This window comes from Carya illinoinensis, chromosome 9 (assembly GCF_018687715.1).
Source record: "Carya illinoinensis cultivar Pawnee chromosome 9, C.illinoinensisPawnee_v1, whole genome shotgun sequence".
NCBI classification, from domain to species: Eukaryota; Viridiplantae; Streptophyta; class Magnoliopsida; order Fagales; family Juglandaceae; genus Carya; species Carya illinoinensis.
In genome coordinates, this window is record NC_056760.1 from 10,661,571 (window position 1) to 10,683,557 (window position 21,987).

The following is a 21,987-nucleotide window of genomic DNA, read 5'->3' on the forward strand; positions in this document are numbered from 1 at the left end:
GCAAACTCATCTCCTGGATGATGTTCTAACACAATCGATTGGTTGAGATTATTACTTATCAATCATTTTTTAAGATTGATTACAAGCCTTCAGGAAAAATTAAAGTCCCTTCAGATACTCTCGAGTGGTAAACGAGATACATCAAAATATTTATGCTTCCAAGAAGCAAGTTGTACATCACTTCAGGGAGGAAAAGAAGTAAAAAGGTTACAAGAAAATGCTTTAACTAAAATTTGCAAGCTTTACTAGCAACACATTGCAGAGGACCAGCAGTACTGGAAGTCAGAGCAGGGACTATCAATCCATGAGCGACTGAAAACGATTGAGTTCGAGAGTAATATGGAGAGCAATTTCCCCACCCGGATTGAACAAAATGAGCACCATTGACAAATACATCCTTAGAAGACCTCCATTTCCAATCCTTCCAGGCACCTCTTGCCTCTCTTTTGGTGACCTGTCATCGATCAAGAGCCACGTACATTATACCATATGAAAATCTAAAGCCATATGTAGTAAAAAAAAGAATTGTTTTGGTAATGATCACTCGATTGCTGTCAAATCGTTTAAGTGAACATCTTGCTCAGCCTGGTATGTATAAATATATATATATATATATATACACACCTGTTTGGCAAAGGGAATGTTGGAAGCTTTGAAGTAGTTTCCTTCGCTGAAGATGGTTGGATTAGCACTGCCGCCAACTGCATACATAAGCCATTCTTCATATTTATTATTGGCGACATGGGCATATCCAAACCTGACCCTGCATTTGTACTAATTGGTATGAGAAGAAAGTAGTGCTGGAACTTAATATTTCAGAAAATATAGAAATTGAGACGCTGGGAGCAGTGCTTGATCACCTGGGCATCCTTTCAATACACCCGGCACCAAAACGGTTGAAGACTATCGTGACTTTCATGACTTTATCTGCAGTAAATTTATCATTGTGTCCCAGCAGCATCACCTGTATATAATCATAGCATGGTCATATAAACAATAACGACGATGCTCTTTGTCTTTACCCTTTTATGATTTCAATTTAATAAATGGTACACAAATATTCAGTTTTTGGTACAGCTTTTGCCTTTGTCCATAATGAACGTACGTAAAGAATTATATTCAGATAGAAAAATTAAAAATGAAAAAAAAAAAGAAAAATCTGATATGCCGGCCAGTACGTAAAAGTTGAACCACGTATGAATTTATACTTTAAAATAACTAATCAAGATCATAACGAGAGCTCTTTAATGATTATAAAACTTAGTTTCAAATAGTAATTAATTAGGGAATCTAATATGGGATTTCACAGTAAATGCATCTTTATCATACTCATTTAGCCTTATAAACTAATTCTCATACAATATTACATTGTGGGATTTAGTGGGGCATTACATTAATGATATGATCTACTACTCATCTCTTGACATACTCGTTAATTACGTACCTTTGTATATTCAATCCAGAATATTTCAAATATCAAAACTATATATAGTAAGATGTGTTCGATTTAGAAACCAATTAGGTTTTGAGAGTCATGAAACAAAGCATATGCATGTGTGTCGTACTTGTATTAAAAAAAAAATGACTGCGTGGTGCAGTATGGTGGGCGCGGGGTGAATGTTTATAAAAAGCAACGTTGAAAAGTTTCTTACCAGATGATGAGTTCTGCATTATTGAATAAAATATCAGAGTATACCAAATGCTTGAGAAAAAGTCTAAAGGAATCGTCTTACTCAAAATGTATTCTTGTATTTGTTTTCCACACTTTACAGAGCAATACAGTGAGCTATTTATAGAGTACATTCCTCTCAACTATTGGTCCACCTGTACATTCGGTTATGAGTGATTCCTTCTAGAATTTACAAGATATTACAGCAGAGGAGCATATACATTGTGGGGTGATTTCTCTATGGTCAGATTGTGGTGTTGGTCCTCCTGTGAGGCTTTTATGTTATTTGCCTTATCAGCCCCCCTCGATGCAAGCGGCACTTGAGTGAGAGTGAGGCTTGATCGTAGTTGTGAAAACCGAGCAGAAGACAAAGCCTTTGTAAAAATATCAGCAAGTTGGTCTTTGCTGGAGATAAAGGAGACACGAAGAGTTTTAGCAGCCACTCTTTCTCTAACAAAATGATAATCAAGTTCGACATGCTTAGTGCGAGCATGTAGAACCGGGTTGAGAGAGAGATATGTAGCACCCAAGTTGTCACACCATAATGTGGGTGCTTCTTCAAGGAAGATTCCCAATTCTTGGAGAAGCGATTATAACCACAGAATCTCACAAGTACTATTTGCCACAGCCTTATATTCGGCTTCAGTGGAAGACCGGGCTATAGTGGGCTGTTTCTTAGAGCCCCAAGAAAGAAGATGAGCACCAAGGTAAATACAATATCCTCCCGTAGACTTACGGTCATCCGGGCACCCGGCCCAATCAGCATCGGAGAAAGCAGACAACGTAAGAGAAGATTTCAAGCCAAAGTGAAGACCAAGATTTTTGGTGAGTTGAAGGTAACGAAGTATGCGTTTTACAGCTTGCCAGTGGGACAACCGTGGATAATGCATGAATTGACACACTTTATTGACAGCAAATGAGATGTCGGGACGAGTAAAAGCCAAGTACTGTAGACTACCTAAAATGCTTCTATACAAATGAGGATCCTCAAAGGTAGGTCCATCAAGGGCAGTAAGTTTTATAGAAGCCGAGAGAGGAGTGGAAACAGGTTTCGACTGGTGCATGTTTGTACGAGAAAGCAGGTCTGAAATATATTTAGACTGAGACAAGTAAAGACCAGATTCATTTCGAATGACCTCTATGCCTAAAAAATAATGCAGTGGTCCAAGATCCTTAACAGGAAAAGAAGCACGTAAAGCACATATGAATTGAGATATTAACACAGAATTTGAACCAGTCACAACAATATCATCTACATAAATTAAGACATAAATGAACTCAGATTTATTTTTAAGAATAAATAAAGAGCTGTCTGATTTAGAGGCAGTGAAACCAAGAGTGAGCAATCGATCTGAAAGTTTAGAGAACCAAGCTCTAGGAGCTTGCTTTAAGCCATAGAGTGATTTCCGTAACTTACAGACATGATGAGGGAGCTCAGGATTGACAAACCCAGGAGGCTGCTGCATGTAGACATCGTCTTCAAGGTCACCGTGAAGAAATGCGTTCTGAATGTCTAGTTGGTGTAAAGGCCATTTATGGGTAACGGCAAGAGAGAGAAGGAGACGGATGGTGACTGGTTTTACTACCGGACTAAAATTTTCCGTGTAGTCGAGACCGGGTTGTTGATGAAAGCCTTTGGCGACAAGGCGAGCCTTGCGCCTCTCAAGAGACCCATCGGACCGGCGTTTTGTTCTCAAAACCCACTTAGAACCGAGCAAGTTATAAGAGGAAGAAAAGGGTACGAGGTCCCATGTGCGATTTTGGAGAAGGGCATCAAATTCAACAGCCATGGCAGCCCTCCATTCAGGAAAACGAGCTGCTTCTGTATAGGAGGAGGGTTCTTCGGGTATAGAGGCAGAAACAGGGGAGGGGAGGGTCGGTTTAGAGTGGCTGGTTTGAGTGAGAGAAATGGAATGCTTGGATGGCCATGGGATGGTGCCATCGGTTCGTAGACGGGGACAATATGTGTGAGTTTTAGTACGGGTTAGCATGGGATGATGAGAAGAGGGAATGGCATTGATGGGTGTTGCAGAAAATGAAGAGGGTAGTTCGGGTGAAGGGGATGACGGCGTGCTGGAAGGAGTGTTAGGTTTAGTGGAATAAGATGAAGAAGTCGGGTTTGGACTGGCCGAGCAATGGGTTGGACTTGAGTTAGTGTGTGGGCTGGATGGGTTGGTGGAAGTATTCGGGCTGGGTGAGTGCTGAGAGGTAGAATGGGTTGGACCGAGTGGACTTAAATGAGTGTATGGGCTGGATGTGGTTGTGATGTTGGTCGGGCTTGGTGAGGGCTGGGAGATGTTGGAATTAATTGGCAATGTAGGATGGGATTTTGGACCGTGTATAGGAGACAAGGTTGAAGTGGACTGAATGTGAATAAATGGATTGAAGGGAGATGGCGTAGCCGGAGGAACAGATTTGGAATTTGAAGGAGTGAGTTGAGGCGTGGTGAGGAAAGGATAAAAGGACTCATCAAAGCGCACATCTTGAGAGATATACATTCGACTGGTAGGTAGATGAAGACAACAATAGCCTTTATGATCAGGACTATATCCCATAAAGACACAAAGTTGTGACCGAAAGTCTATTTTGTGATGATTAAAAGGACGGAGATTTGGCCAACAAGCCACACCAAAAACACGTAAAAAATTATAATCGGGAATTTTATTGAAAAGAACTTCAAAGGGAGATTTATCGGAAAGAATGGGAGTGGGCATTCTATTTATTAGATATACTGAAGTTTGAAAAGCTTCAGACCAATATTTATGAGGAACTGAAGCATGGGCAAGAAAAGACAAACCAGTCTCAACTATGTGACGATGACGCCGCTCAACAGTTCCGTTTTGAGCATGAGAGTATGGGCACGTGAGTCGGTGAGTTATACCATATGATTGAAAAATTGGACGAAGGGGTCGAAATTCACCACCCCAATCGGATTGGACCGAAGCAACATTGGTGGCAAAGGTGTTAGTCACGTAACGTAAAAAAGCCAAAAAAATTGTAGAGACATTGGACTTAGTTTGAAGTGGAAAGATCCAAATATATTTCGAGAAATCATCCACAATAGAAAGATAAAAGCGACAACCGTTTGAGGAGAGCATAGGAGCAGGTCCCCAAACGTCTAAAAACAAAAGTTGAAAAGACTTTGAAGAACGAGAACTAGATGGAGGATGAGGTAATGCATGAGATTTAGCTTGAGAACAAGCTGAACAAGTATGAGATGCAGATTTGTTTATTACAGGAAGCTGAAATCTGCGAATGGTAATGGAGGTGGTCCGGGATGACGGGTGGCCAAGACGAGCATGCCAAAGTTGAGAGGAGGTACGTTCACCAAGGTAGACTTGAGGAGATGGTTTGGATGAAGGTGGGGGTGGAAGCGGGAGAACATAAAGACCATCCTTAACTGGACCTTGAAGCAGCACCTCCTTGGTTTGTAGATCCTTCACAAGAAAATAAGAAGAATGAAACTCAAAGAAAACATGATTATCAAGGCAAAATTGACGAACGGAAAGTAAATTCTTTGTAATCAAAGGAACATGCAAAATTTTATTGAGAATATAAGTTCTAGAAGTAGTAGAGAGATGAGCGGAACCAGTGTTGTGAATGGGAAGAGTTGTGCCATCACCAATGCTGACTTGCTCGGGACCTTGATATGCCATAGAGTCTAAGTTAAGATTTTCAAAATCTGCAGTAAAGTGGTTGGTAGCAGCAGTGTCCGGGAACCAGTAAGTGGATGAAGAATTAGGGGGCTGTAGTGAGCTGAAGTTTGCTGCAAGAGACGAAGGGGGTGACGCCTGATAGGATTGATTCAGACGATTATAACATGTGAGAGCTATGTGACCCACTTTTTGGCAAATTTGACAAATGGGCCGTGAGTCAAGCCGAGGATAATGTGGGGACAGGAGAAGCCCACGGCCAGTCCCTCTACCGCGACGCCCACCACGAGAGAGATTGTTTCTCCCACGTTGGTACTGTCCGGAAATCATTTTAGTAGCAGAGGAATTTGCAGAAATGGTGGTTGAAGCCAAAATATTTTGATTCTGATGAAGTAGACAAGATTCATGATTTAAGAGATAGCTAAAAATCTGCTGAGGAGAGAGGGGTTCAGGACGAGTGGTGATGGAGGTGATTATAGACTCATAATCGGACCCTAACCCAGCAAGAAGATAAACAACGAATTGAGCAGAGGAAATAGACTGCCCAGCGGCACTGAGTGAGGCCGAAAGAGCTTGAGCCTTATTGTAATATTCTGTGATGGAGTCGGCACCCTTTTTCAAGGTCGCAAGTTGAAAGTGCGAGTGAAAAAGGTGAGCAGATGAATGAGCCGCATAAATATTCTGCAATGTGGACCAGACCTCAGCTGAAGTACTACAGTTTAGTACCTGCGCAAGGACTGTATCCGAGAGTGAGGTATTAAGAGCAGAAAGTATAAGCTGGTCCTGAAGTACCCATCGAGTGTACTCAGGATTTTCAGCGTTGTTGATCATCCGAGGTGGAGGAACAGAGGAACCATCAACATGAGAGTAGAGTTGATGACCCTTCAAGAAAGGAACAATTTGAGCTTTCCAAAGGAGGTAATTATCTTTAGAAAGCTTGATGTTGATGGAATGATTTGCAGCTGATATTATGGTGGAGGTAGGAACGGGATTAGAAGCTGGAGGTGGAATGGGTGGGGAACGAGGTGAAGTAGGTAGGGAAAGGGATGAGTCTGTTTCTGAGTTGTGTTTTTCGGAAGCCATGAGAGAAGAGAAATAAAAACAGAGAGATGTAAAACGGAAAAGATGAAGAGGAAGAGAAAAAAAAAAAAAAAATTTGTGAAGAGACGTTAGCCTTGGCTGGCTCTAGATACCATATTGAATAAAATATCAGAGTATACCAAATGCTTGAGAAAAAGTCAAAAGGAATCGTCTTACTCAAAATGTATTCTTGTATTTGTTTTCCACACTTTACAGAGCAATACAGTGAGCTATTTATAGAGTACATTCCTCTCAACTATTGGTCCACCTGTACATTCGGTTATAAGTGATTCCTTCTAGAATTTACAAGATATTACAGCAGAGGAGCATATACATTGTGGGGTGATTTCTCTATGGTCAGATTGTGGTGTTGGTCCTCCTGTGAGGCTTTTATGTTATTTGCCTTATCATGCATTAGGTACGGTACAAATTAAATAAAAAATAGATGAGGATGTACTTTATCGTGTTGGAAGAAGTAGTTGTTAGAGATGGTGATCTCAGTCGATGCATGGACTACATCAATGAGGCCGTCGGTGCAACGTTCGAGAAAGCAATGATCGATCCAAACATTCGAAGACGCAAAGATGGCAATGGCATCTCCGTCGGAGCCTCGACAACCTCCAACATGTGTCGGACTGTCCCTAACAAGGCCATCTTTGCCGGGGTTACAGTCATGAATACTAATTCCATGTATAAGAACGTGGCTAACACCTTGCACCGTGATGCATGGGCCGTATGCAATCTCCACTTTAGCACGTCTGCCGTCTATGGTCTTGAAACTATTCATAATAAGCTCGTTCTTGAGCTTAATCACCATGTCCTTCGCAAAAATGATCCAAAGTGGCTTTTCTTGGATGACACCATATCGAAGTGTGCCTGGTTTAGGGTTCACGGGGTCATCTTCAGATGTAGTGATGTTGGTTTTAAAAAAACAGAACACTGTAAAAAACAGAGGAGAAATTCAACCAACACTTGTTTGCATTGATTGAGTCTAAATATATTCTACGCATGCCATAAACCAAATACAACTTATAAGCAATCTTGAAACAATCAGTAACTAATGACAGATAGTTCCAAAGTAAGACATTAACTAAGTTGGCTAAAAATAGAGTTTATTGAAAAACTGCATCAGCATCAATGTGCAGCAGCTTCAATACTCCTCCTTGATGCATTTTTCTGAAACTCCAAGCATCATACGCAGCTTCTGAAATTTGTCTCTAGGAAGTGCCTTCGTAAAGATGTCAGCCATTTGTTCTTCTGACTTACAGAATTTAAGCTTAATTTCTCATTTGGCAGCAACTTCTCTTACATAGTGATACTTGATTGCTATGTGCTTAGTTCGGCTATGATAAATTGGATTCTTGGCCATTGCAATTGCTGACTTATTATCACAGAAAATCTCAACTGGAAGTTGTTGCTTTGCTCACATATCTTCAAGTATTCTAGTCAGCCATATAGCTTGATTTACAGCATTGGCAGCAGCAACATACTCTGCTTCTGCTGTAGATTGAGCCACAGATCCTTGTTTCTTTGAGCCCCATGAGAAAACACCTGATCCCAGATTGAAACAAAATCCTGAAGTGCTCTTCATATCATCAATTGAACCAGCCCAATCACTATCTGTATATCCAATTAATTTTGAATAAGAACACGGCTTAAACAAAATGCCAAACTTCAAAGTGCCTTGAACATATCTCAACACCCTTTTTGCAGCACCAAAATGGACTTGACTGGGATTTTGCATAAACCTAGACAACATGCTTGTAGCAAACATGAGATCAGATCGTGTAGAAGTGAGGTACAACAAATTTCCAATCAAACTTCTATAAGCAGCACCATCTGCCAATTTCCCCCCATCTTCCTTCTTGAATTTCTCATTTGCAATTAAAGGAGTTGCCACTGATTTGCAATCAGACATATTGAACTTCTTAAGCAAATCTTCAGCATACTTCTTTTGAGAAATAAAAATGCCATCATCTTGACATACTTCCATACCAAGAAAGTAATGCATTAAACCCAAATCACTCATTTCAAAAGACTTCATCATCTCTAGCTTGAATTCTTCAATCATCTTTGAGTCATTTCTAGTTATGATCAAATCATCAACATATAAGGAGACTATGAGCAGATTTTTACCTTTGATTTGAACATAAAGTGTAGATTCACTCACACTTTTCTTGAAGCCTTGTTCTCCAAAGTAACCATCGATCTTGCTATACCATGCTCTAGGTGCTTGTTTAAGCCCATATAGAGCTTTTTTCAGTCTAAACACCTTGTCATCTTCCTTCTTGAAGCCTTCGGGTTGCTCCACATACACTTCCTTTTCAAGTTCTACATTGAGGAAAGCTGATTTAACATCAAGTTGAGAGATCTTCCAACTCCTTTGAGTTGCTAGTGCAACAACAGTTCTGATGGTGTCCAATCGAGCTACTGGAGCATAGGTTTCATTGAAATCAATCCCAGGCTATTGTGAGTACCCTTTAGCAACCAATCTTGCTTTGCATTTCTTTAATGACCCATCAAGATTAAGCTTCCTTTTGTAAATCCATTTAACTCCAATGATTTCTTTGCTGTCTGGACGAGGAACAAGCTCCCAGGTATTGTTCTTTTCAATCATCTTAATCTCCTCCTTCATTGCATCAACTCAAACTGATTCTTTCACAGCAGCTGCATAATTTTCAGGTTCCAAAGAGGTATAGTTGCAAGATTCATAAATTTCACTTAGAGATCTTAACCTTCTAGGTGACTCGGGTGAAGATTGATCTAAAACTTCAAAGTTGCTATCATAACTTTGTGCTGACGTTGGTGTTGCTGGCTGATTATCTTCATCATTTTCCATCCTCACTTCAGGTTCTTCAGTTTCTGGTATAGTGAATGGCTGATTTGAGTCTTCATCTTTCTCCCAACTCAAGGTTGAGTGTTCATCAAACACCACATCTCTACTGGTTACTAGCTGCTGAGTTTTTAAATTGAAGACTCTATATCCTTTGGATTGAGAGCTGTATCCAAAGAAAATTCCCTTTACTGACTTTTCTTCTAACTTGTGCCTTTTTTGCTCAGGGACATGGATATAACAAATACATCCAAAAATTTTTAGATGCTCAGCAGTAGGTTTGATCCCACTCCAAGCTTCAATGAGAGTTAAATTTTTCACAGCTTTTGTAGGGCATCTATTCAAGAGATACACAGCTGTGCTAACAGCTTCAGCCCAGAACTTTTTAGGAAGTCCTTTTGCCATTAGCATAGACCTGGCCATCTCCATAACAGTCCTATTTTTCCTCTCCGAGACTCTATTTTGTTGTGGAGTATAGGCAACAGTCAACTGGTGTTCCAACCCTTCATTTTTGCAAAACTCATCAAACTTTTTACAGTTAAACTCAGTGCCTCTATCACTTCTCAAAGTTTTGAGTTTTCTGCCACTTTGGTTCTCAACAAGCAATTTAAATTTCTTAAAAATTTCAAATACTTCTGATTTTTCTTTGAGAAAGTACACCCAAATCATTCTAGAAAGATCATCAATAAACAAGATGAAGTACCTGTTTTGACTTTGTGAAGGAGTTCTCATAGGACCACATAAATATGTATGCACAAGTTCCAAAACTGTTTTGGCTCTCCATGCTTCTCCTTTTGGAAAGGATTCTCTATGTTGTTTTCCCAACATGCAACCTTCACACACGGCCATATTTTGATCTAGAAGAGGTAAGTTTCTCATCATATTTTTTTGATTTAACAACCTTAGTGCATTAAGGTTATAATGTCCAAACCTTTGATGCCATAAGGTAGTTTCATCATTTTTAACCACAAGAGCCTTCGGATATTGCCAATAGATAGGAAACTTTCTCCCATTTCCCATCTTCACTTCAGCCACCACATGATTTTTGTTCTTTATATCATAAATAGTGCACTGATCATCTTCAAAGTGAAGGGTGTATCCGTTTTGCATCATCTGTCCAACACTTAGCAGACTTTGATCAAGGCTTGGAACTAACAACACATCATTTATAAATCTGGTTCCCCTTTTGGTTTCCAAAGCTACTGTGCCTTTCCCTCTTGCCTCCACCAGATCACCATCTCCGAGTTTGATTTTTACCTTAACAGAATCATCAATCCAAGAAAATAGACTTGAATTTGGTGTCATGTGGTTGCTACAGCCACTATCGAGAAACCATTCTCTTTTCTGTTCAGCAGCCACTTGACAAGCATAAAACAACTGTTCTTCCTTATCCTCTGTAAAATTTGCTTGTTGATTCTTGTCTTTAAACTTGCAATCCTTTTCTTCATGGCCAAACTTTTTGCAATTTGTACACTGAGCTTTGCCACGATGAAAGCAATTTTTCTCCAAATAATTAGTTTTCTTGCAAATACCACAGGGTTGAAAATTACCTTTTGTAGCATACTTTTTCTAATGACTTTCTCCATCTTTTGCCTTGCCCTTATACCCCTTTTTGAAATCCTTTTGCTTCTGATTTTTAAGATTGACTTTCAACTGAAATGCATTTTCAAGAGTAGCTTCATTCCTCCTGTCAAGCCTTTGTTCATGTGCTTGCAGAGAACCCATCAGTTCAGTAACTGAAAGTGTAGAGAGATCCCGAGATTCTTCAACGGCAGCAACAATCGAGTCATATTTCTCAGTTAAACTAATGAGGATCTTTTGTACGATTCTCTCATCAGTTATGGCCTCTCCATAAGCCCTCATTTGATTAACAACTTCAATGAGTTTTGAGCAATACTCTTTGGTAGTTTCAGAATCTTTCATTTTAAGATTCTCAAGCTCCCTTCTCAACCCTTGAAGCTTAATAGTTTTAACTTTGCTATTTCCTTGAAACTCAAGTTGTAAAATTTCCCATGCTTGTTTAGAAGTTGTAGCTCTCATTAGTCTTGGAAATATAGATTCACTTACAGCTTGTTGCAGAGTGAATAATGCCTTTGCATCCTTCTGTTTTTCCAGCTTGACTTGACTTGAAACTGAACCATCACCACTTGAGTTTTCACTGGCTGTTGGAACTCCAGACTTGATGACATCCCATAGATCAAGAGACAAGAACAAAGACTTCATTTTTATGCTCCAGTAGTCATAATTTTCACCAGAAAAAATAGGAATTGAAGTGGATGAACCAGGGGCAGCCATTTTTCCCAAGAAGATTAAACCTGCTCTAATGCCAATTGTTGCTTTTAAGAAAACAGAACACTGTAAAAAATAGAGGAGAACTTCAACCAACACTTGTTTGATTGATTCTAAATATGTTCTACGTATGCCATAAACCAAATACAACTTATAAGTAATCTTGAAACAATCAGCAACTAATGACAGATAGTTCCAAAGTAAGGCATTAACTGAGTTGGCTAAAAATAACAAAAGACTAAAACTAGAGTATATTGAAAAACTGCATCGGCATCAATGTGCAGCAGCTTCAATAAGTGAGCATGTATATTGCCCCAAACTTTCCTCCTATTGCATCTTTGTCGAACCCTACCCTGCAATCAGCCAGAGAACGTCGGTTGGCAGCCCCCAATTCGATTTGGTACGCCAGCATGCGTCTATTACGTTCAAAATGTTTTCAGTGAGCTTAGCACTACTGTTGGAGATTGAGCTCAAGGGTTGTGGGGTGTAATCGGCCGCTTCAGAAGTTGAAGCCAAGAGTGCTAGAAAACATGAAAGCAATATGATTATTACTAGGAGATCAGAGGCCATATCTAGCTTAGCTTTTGTGGGTGTGATCAGATTTGAAAGATCAAAGAGTTCAAATAGGGGTTGAGAATGTGGTGCATACGATTCATTAATAGGGGTTGATTTTGCTTTTCGACCTGTTATAATTTTGGGCAAGACTTACAGGAGCTAAACAAAGACGTGGGTGCACGAGCTTTGATCATTAATTAATTAATTAGGTTTCAGGTTGACATTACTTGCCCTATACATGATCAGTGACTTCACATGATATTGTACATTTACATAAGGCCTAGCTAGTTCAACTGATCTCCAAGAGTACTACTGCTGCCTATTACGATTAATTTATTAATTAATTAATTATATATGAATGTCAACGGCCTCGATCATCATCAGCAGCTTATAATTATTAGTACCTAACTGCAAACATGCGGCCGGAGATGGTTGGGATCGAGCTGTTCCGATCGGTTATATACATATGATCGCAACATGACCATTATATATGTCCACGTGGTACTGGTCATCAACCTTATTTCCCAGTTTTTTTTTTCCTCTAATCTTTTTTTTTTTTTTTCTTCACTAAGGCGGCACGTACCGGCCGGCAGCTTGATTCTTGTAATTCTTTGAAAAATCAAATGATCAGACACTCAGTCGGCCGGCAACGATCGATACGACCACTAATAAATTATATATGCAGCCAATTTGTGTCGAGATTAATTACAAATTAATAATAAATTCGGTCAAGTACGTACCAACAGTCGCAGTACTATTTAAGAGATGATAATCTAGCTAGTTCAGGCCGGTGAGGTCAAATAATTTGTTAATCTTCAGACAACTCAACGATGAAGTGCTAGCTTAATATATATATATATATATATATATATTACACGGTATTATTAATTGAAGTGTTATATATAAGCCCATAATTAGTATTAGCAAATCAGTTGTACGTAATTTATAATATTTTCAGTTAGACGTTAAACAAGTTAGTTAATTAATTGGCAGTCAGTTAGCTATTTTGGAGGCATATACTACTTTCTCTCTTCAGCAAAAAGCCTCTCTCCCTAAGGTCCAAAACTTATCGTCCGGTACTAGGTGGCTGGAGTTTCGACTCCACTCACCCTCCTCTTGTCTTTATAGTCATGACACTGTCCTATAATGTTTTTTCCGATTTTTCCATTGTTTTCCAACTATAGCCTGGAAAAGCATTGATTTACTGTTTTCTGGCCACCCATGACCGCCATGTGTTGCACTACATGACTCTCTAGCCACCGATCATTCGGATGGTAGAAGCATATTGTTGAAAAGAGTGGGACTTATGTCTCATGTGTGACCTAAATCAAGTGTGAAATCCACATGCCACTGCACCAGAGAGAGCTTGCCACCACCATGCACGACATTTTTGGGATCAGCGACCTCGAATCTCTTAGATCTAACCAACCTCCACTTTACTAGTATGGTGCACGATCTTCACACACCCCCACAATTCTTGGCGATCACCCTCTAACAATTCGATACTTCTTCTGCTTGTTATCTTCCTATATTATCGCCCCTCCTAATCATGGATCGTGGAAAAAATGTAGTAGAAGTCTCCTCTAGTCAGTTTAGATCAGCAACATGCGGCACATATCTATTCAGTACTATAACTTTCGGTCATAGTATGAGAATCTATTTCTTGAACTATATCAAACCCATGGAAAAATGGTGGAGGTCAAGTCATTAGGAAAATGGTGGACGTCAAGTCATTGGCCCCAAATCTTCTTCTTCTTCTTTTCTTTTTTTTCTTGTATTGTTTTAGCTGGTTTGGGATAAATGTTGACGCCTCCTACCATGTTATCTCTTGTATCCTATAAGTGTTTTATATATTTATAATATAATTGCTTAAAAAAAATAGCAGTAAGTTAGAGTAGTTGGTTTGTCAAAACTAGAGCACTACTTATTAAGTGCAAACTCTGTGTGTGTACGTGTGGTTTTTGACTCGTGCACAGATTCATGATCTGATTTAATTATGTAGATCTCCATTTTTAACATTTCAAATCTGAATCATTTTTTTCAAAATATTAGTACTTTATATACATATATATATATATATATACAGATTTACTAGTACTTCCGCATTTACACACATATATGCAATTAATCAAGAATTAAGAAGAAAATCTGAAATATATATATATAAAATGAAAAATGTTGAGATCCAGATATTTATAACTAGCTAGCTAGCTACCCAAAAGCTCCCAGCCGGATGGGTTTGATTGAAACCCATTTTCGGACCAGCCACTTACATTTCGACACGTAGGCATTTCTAACACAATTATTCTGCACCTGGTGACACCAAACCCACTCCCTATTTGCTTTCTCTCCGTCTCTCTCCCTCTCTCCATCTGCCCAGTTTGAAGGATGCATCCAATGCCATGGAACCTCCATTGCTAAAATGCACATAAGGCTTCGTGACCGCATCTTCATCTTGAATGTGCCTATACTTCTGCGCCGACACTGTCTTAGATGATAGAGGCTTTGTTCCATCATCTGACACTTCTACCTGCAAATTATCATTCTTAATATAACTTGGACCTTCTAAACTCAATCTTCTTGAATGAGTTGGCATAGAAGGGATTCCCTTCCTATCTTCAATATTCATTTGTTTCTTAGTTTTTGTGCCACAATTCTCAATGCTCAGTCTTCGAGGACGTGGAGGAGTTCTCTCAACCACTGCTCTTGGTTTCTCACAGGGAGATTTCGACTCCTTTGTTTTGTTTAACTGCATACTCTAAGCTTCCTTGTTTGCCAATGCCTTCTTTAGGCTCTCAATCTGCAAGATATATATTAAAAAAAATACGAGTGTTAGAGTAATTAACTTGACCTATGACAGTTTGCGATGAACCATGGTAGGTCTTAGTGCTAGATAACTAATACGGCTCTGTTAAAGCCCAAAATCTGCTAGATATATAGAAGACTAATAGAAAAAATCCAGATAATTTTGCAATGGATGACAGCAATATTTGGTCCAAAATGACAAACGGAAGTAGAAGCAAATCCTTTTGTAATGAATATGTCTACCTGTTCCTTTAGTTGCATAACGACTCTGCTCTCCCTGTTCAGACGAGTTGCTCCGAGTTCAATAGTCGAGACACTCTGAGCAAACTTTAGAGTGCTGACTGTTTGAAACCCAGTTCGATGGATAGATTTTGTTGAGGGCAGATGGAGCGAGAGAGAGAGAGGGAGAGAAAGTAATCGGTTTGGTGTTGCCGGGTGCAAGAAAATTGTGTTAGAAATGCCAACGTGTTGCGATATTAGTGGCTGGTGTGAAAATGGGTTTCAAACCCATCCGGCTGGGAGCCTTTCTCCTTAATTAAGAAATTCTATAAGAGTTCCTTAATTAATAACTTAATTTAGAGGATTTTAGTTCCTGGTAGCTAATTCATGAAGTGATCAATCAATTGATTGTTAAGATTTAAATAACAAAATTTTTATAATCTTATTACTTTAAATTTTTAAATAAGTGGTAATTTCACGTAATATTAAATTAAAGATAATGAGTTTAAATTCCAACTCTACTTTTTAATTAGCTAGTATCATATATATTTAATTAAATATTTCACACGCTGGTATAAGTGGTGATATCACTTAAACCTGTATGTATGTATGTATACAGATACGGAGTGACCTATAAATATAAATATATCAAATCAATAAAAGTGACTCTCTTAATTCATGTGACGTCTAGAGGTTGTCATCCACGGTGCTCTACCCACTTCTTGTTACCATGCTATATATATATATATATTTATTTATATTATATATGGTTGTTTCATTGTTAGCAACAGTGCAGCGATCGAGAAGGTCAATTGCGTACCGAAGCATTACATCTTCAAGTCTTTATGCCAAAAAGTATATTCGTCGTCGAGAAAAACGTATATAAATGCACCGCACGTAAGTTTACATACGTACGTACTTTAATTAAAACGATAGGATGCACCGCGGGTACGTAACGTACCTTAATTAATGCGTACGTTTACATGCCTATGTAAGTACCTACCTTTACATACGTAAATATTGCACCGCGCGCACGTTTAACATCGAGAAAAATCTTAAGTAGCATACTGCAATGAATATTTAATAATAATACTAATAATTCAAATTACATATTAATTGAACATCCGATGAAAACTGATCACAAGTTTACAGCAACATGAAATTAACCCACATCATGTCACCAAGTCATCAATAAATAGATACTTAAGATTTAAATTAGCGTATCAAAAAGAAATAAGCATATATATATATATAAATGAGTTCTAGAACATTAATCTTTGTTTGAATATATGAATTATTCCGTCAACTACATTGAATGCTCAATAAATATTATCGATCTATTTTATCAATCGCGATCACTTGCATGGCGCTTATGTCTTTACCATTAATTAATTAATTCCCAATTAAATTGAGTTCTGACAAGAACTTTAGAAATCTTGAGTCCCTGATCCATTTAGATCACAAAGCTAGGTAAAGAAAATAATAATCATTAATCAATAACAGGCAAAGCCCATCAAATATTGATGATTGTTCGCCATTAGTGACAGGGTTATTAATTCACACGCACGCATTAACAAATTCATAATTTAAAACTACATATGTAATGAACTACTTTGCAGGTATATATAGGAAGCCAGCTCCGTATGCAGCCACGCCAACTGATCCTGAATGCTGTGGAGTTGATTTCTTTCATAATTTACGCATAGCTACACATCCCGTACACACATAAACTCCCTTTCTTGCACTTGTTGCCGCAGCTTCCGCAATGCTTTCTGTCGGACCTGGGGTTCACACACTGACCTTTGCAGCAAAGCTCGGAGTACTTGCATTTCTTCCCACATTTCCCACAGTTGAGTCTGTCTGTCATCGCATTAACGCATTTCTTCTTGCAGCAATCCGGCCCCGTGCTGCCCTTGGCACGACAAACCCTAGGGTACTTGTCGCATGTCATAGGGACCCGAGGTTTGATCTCAGACAGAAAGCGGAGGGAGCCTCCTCGAAGAGAAGCTAGTTCTCGGCCAGTTTCAGCCGGAGAAAGATCAGAAGTTTCATCATTATAAGTTGTTTCATTGTCTTCCTCAAGGGACAATTCATCGCGAGATTGTATTGCTGAAAGAGAAATAGCGGCCAAAGCCATAAGAATGGCCAGCACTAAGCATGTCTTTAGAGACTTCATGTTTCGTGGCTATTTGTACGTGTTTGCTTAGAAAGGAAAAGAGAATTTCAATCAGAATGAACTAAATGTGAATGAATGAAATGTGGAGAAAAAAAGATGGAAGAGAATTGAATATGCTTTGGATGGAAAAGAATGGAGGGAGGGAAAGAGGTATTTATAGAGAAAATTGGAGGCCGAGAAAGGTAGGCGTGTTGGGTTGGAAAAAGTGTAAAATATTGTATATACTAATACCGTTTACTGATAGTGGGGTGGTCTAATTCAACGTACGGCCACATGCATGAGATTCAAGTAAACGAAGGTTAGGCTTCGGAAGACATATTAAACTAAAAAATTAGGCGAGAATGAAGAAGAAGCTGCAGAAATGAGATATGAGGCAGTCCAGGCGGTTAGGTACGTAAATTGATCATTATCCTGTCCTTCACGAGCAATTCGACGAGCTGGAGCATTGGATTGATTTTCTTTGGTTTCCATAATATTGCTGGCAATGGTAATAATCAATAAGCTAGCTAAGCCACACATGATCATCATTAGATCAGCTAGATCCGGGTTTAATGTTTATTTAAAAAGTCAACTTTTGAGTATCATAACTATTTTAAACAAATGACATAATTTAAAGAATACAAAATGATATTTACATGTACCTTTGTATACGTAGATTACTAGTTATCCTGATCATTAAGAAATTATATAAAAGTAATCCCATAAATTGATATGATTCGTCAGATTGTAAAATTATTTTTATTATAAAATAGATCTAACAGATCAGATCAATGAAATTACATTAATTTATAAGGTTATTTTATATAATTTTTTTTGCATGTAAAAGTATTGTTATATATATATATATATTTATACGTGCGTGTGTGAGATAGATTTGGTGTACGTATTACATATACGCAGTACTCTAACAATGCAGGGGTCTCTTAGAAATAGGGTTCAATTCGGCGATAATTACTAGAAAGTAAAAAACTCATCCTTAATCTGTCAATTTTCATCATTGCTGTCATTAATTGTACGGATATTATTAAGTTAAAAAAGTAATCAAGAACCCCCAGAGTACGTGCGACCTGATTGGCGACGCGCGCCAGTCTTGCCTGATTAGTAGTTGAATTTTTCATTTTTCTTGTTCAAAGCCGGTACGAGAGAGAAATCAAGTTTCATGCCCGTTTTCTGCAGACAAAAAACCCGTTTCAGCTGCAAGCACGTACTTCGCTGGCTAGCTAATTAAGAGTCTTTTTAATTAATATATATTATTAATTAATATATTATTTAAAAACAAATTTAATTATAAGTGATTGTGCGCACTAATACGCACACACATCCAACATGATTAGTCAGAAAGTCAAACTTTAATAAAAATGAAGTCAATTTAAATTTTAAATATAAAGACAATAATATTGATATGCAGATTGATATACAAATTTACTTATACGTAACAAAACTCTTATTTTAATTAATGTATACGGTTGACTATTTGTTAATATTATTACAATTGATCGTGACAAGATCAAAAGCATGCATCAAGCTGGTGGATGTCAGGATCTTGTACGTATTTGATTTCTTCTAAAACTACTCGTGTGTGCATGCCTTATTTAGTTATATCCCACCAACCCTGCAAGGAAATAGACAGAAGAGAGAAGCAAATCATCATTAGTACGTAATTGCTTCCCATGATTGACGGACCACCTTTAATATACTACATATATATGATAAGAGTATACATTTTCACATATACTCAGGTACGCTGTGTGTGAGCTGTATAATACGCTTCCATGAAGCTGGTTACATTTTGCATGTAGGAATGTGACTGTGGGAGTTAATACTAGTTGCATTATGCATAAATAAATAATTAAATTTATTTGTTTCTATTAAATTAGGTATTTGAGATATAAGTAGTGATTTTACATGATATTAGAAAATATAGATTTGGCTTGGTCTAATTTTAATATAACTGAAATATGAATAAATGAAAGATAATGGTAATAATACACCTACAACGTTTTTACAATTATTTTTACAATTATTTTACAATTTATATAAACATTTCATTTCATTAAAAATGAATTTTAACGGTACAAAATTAACATTCATTTAATATAGAATTTAAAAGAACGTGAGTTGTAAATTAATCATTCTCCATGAAGGGATATATGTTCTCTCATATCCTTCATAAAAAGGACTCGATCAATCTTCGTTCAAATATGGTTGCACACAAGTTATAAGCTCAACATGCTAAGCATATATGTTCCTGATATGGTTGTAATTTGGTCCCAGATTTCATAGTTTCAGTTAATCTTTGGGCTGATACAGATATGTATTAATACTTTTGCTGATGAATAAAGTGGTTTGGATTAATTTCTATCAATATATATATATATGGTATACGATTGCAAACAGTACTATATATAAAGGTCAAAATTAAATTAGTTTAAGAACGTCCCGATCGAGGAATATTATAATTCCATCCATATCATGATCAGAAAAACCGGTACAGAAGCATTTTGTTATATATTTAAAAAATAATATGATTCTCAGCATTGACAATGTGATCTTAATTTAACCAAATACTTGTCACTTTAATTCCCAACAAATCTTCTTTAAATATATATATAAATATTAAAAAATATTGTATTTGTTACTGTTAAACTTGTCAATAATTATATAGAATTTTTTAGCCTTAAATTAATATTAACAGAAGCAAATGGAAATTTGTACACAGCTAGACAATACCACGTCGAATCTACGTAATAGTTTAGTCACATGAAAGGTGGTCAATAGACCATAGATTTCAGTGGCAGTTGTGGCGGCTTTATTTTTTAAATGATAGTGATACGGCCACTACTGGAATCTTCCGCTATGTTAAATTTTTTTTTTTTTTTTTTTATGTTTTATTTTACATCATTTTTTTATGTTTTTAAATATTTAAAAAAATATAAAAAATTCATAATAATATTTAAAAAATTTTACTTAATCACTAAAAAAAAAAATTGAGAGCAGTAGCTCCCAGCACGATCCTCACGGGGATCTAGCATTTTCCTTTTCTAAAATATGCTTTGAGCATAGATTTTGGTGACCCCACCGGCTTATCAGAGCTGTTTCCAGAAGAATTATAAGGACAATGCTGCAAGTACTTTAATAAGGCATATGTTTTTGTGAAGCTTCGCTTGTGACGAGGGTTACCACAAAAAGATTTTTTTAAAACAAGAAAAGACTTTTTTAAAGAGTTTTGGCGAACACTTGTGTTATATTTTATGTTGATTAATAATGATAAGTGTATATATTCCGTAATATTATTTGAGAATAAGATTTTTTATTTTTTTATAATGATTATAATAAAATTCTAATTATATTCTTAACCGGCTCTTTTAAAATATATGTTGCCATATATATTGTTTCGACCTCCCTTGAAGCATCACTAATGGTGTCAATTTCTTGCTTTTCCCTTGTTATATTGGGCATGCAGCTAGCATAGCTAGTTTGAATCCCAAATCCATCTCAACTCATTTCATCTAATTATTATAATTTTTTAAAATTTTAATACAAAATTTAATAAACAATTCAATTTTTTTAAATTTTTAAATATTAATAATATTAAAAGATAATATTTTACAAAATATTTTATTCAACTTTTAACTTTCATTTCAACCCAACTCAACTCAATATTCAAATATAGCATTAATCAATAACATCCAAGCTAAAATGAATCTAAGACGTACTAAAATAAAGTAGTAAAAATTAGTAGTCGAGCATTTAACTAATTATAAAACAGCATATATAGCCAACTGTTTGGATTCGCGGCCACCCATATTGATATGATCATGACTTCCGATCTCCTCTATCTTTCAACGTAACTGAAATTAATTATTTTCTTTAAGAGGAAATACATCATGTATCAGATCAGAGTAATTAATAACAATTAAAAAGACCAAATAAATCTTTATTGTTAATTCACGCCTGATATTTCCAATCGTTTAAATTAAGATAAAACGAAATATCACCCTTCGTTAGTTACTACGTAGTACATGCATATCCTCATGACAAAATCATCAACTTATATAGTAATATTAAATCAGCTTTAAATTATATCTGAAAGCTAGATTTATTTGTCATAGATCAAACATATACTCCATGCTTTATTTTGCATGCTTCCTATATATATATATATATATATATAATATATAGTAGTATGATACGATCATCACTTTCTATGCATCCATGCTACTCGATCATGTATAATTTGTTTGCTAGTAATTGGTACAAGTAAATCATCAAAAGTGCCCGTCTGAGCTGCCAGCACCGATCATCTTTAAACATAGCTGCATAATCCGTACAGACATGAGTTTCCCTTCCCGCACTTGTTGTTGCACCGACCACAGTTTCTCGCATCCCTAGAAGGGTTTACGCACTTCCCTCGGCAGCACATTTCAGAGTAGTTGCACTTCTTCCCGCACTTGCCATAGTTGAGTTTGTCAGCCATCAGATTAACGCATTTTTTGTTGCAGCAGTTTGGTCTCGGGCTGTCCGAGGCACGACAAATTCTAGGGTACTTATTGCAAGTACTCCTCACGGCCTTGACCTGTTGGGCAAGGAAGTGACCATTTCTTTTGAGAAAGGAAGAGTGCTCATAATCAGCTTTATCATCTTTCTTTGCATTGACATGTGATTCGTTAATGGACGTTGGTGTTGCTGATGAAAGAGCAATGGCTGT

The 21,987-nt window shown here is 37.2% G+C and overlaps 1 protein-coding gene and 1 pseudogene across 1 annotated transcript; both read right to left on the reverse strand.

Moving 5' to 3' along the window:
* Positions 1 to 95: 95 nt before the first annotated feature.
* Positions 96 to 12,094, reverse strand: LOC122275204 (annotated as a pseudogene).
* Positions 12,095 to 16,570: 4,476 nt separating this feature from the next.
* On the reverse strand, positions 16,571 to 17,415 carry LOC122277507 (stigma-specific STIG1-like protein 1). Its single transcript, XM_043087503.1, has one exon. The coding sequence runs from the start codon at positions 17,277 to 17,279 to the stop codon at positions 16,800 to 16,802; it is 480 nt and encodes a 159-aa protein (XP_042943437.1). The 5' UTR covers positions 17,280 to 17,415; the 3' UTR covers positions 16,571 to 16,799.
* Positions 17,416 to 21,987: the final 4,572 nt, after the last annotated feature.

Bases quoted from the DNA above. Each gene is read 5' to 3' on its own strand.
- LOC122277507 (XM_043087503.1), bottom strand. From the start codon at position 17,279: ATGAAGTCTCTAAAGACATGCTTAGTGCTGGCCATTCTTATGGCTTTG.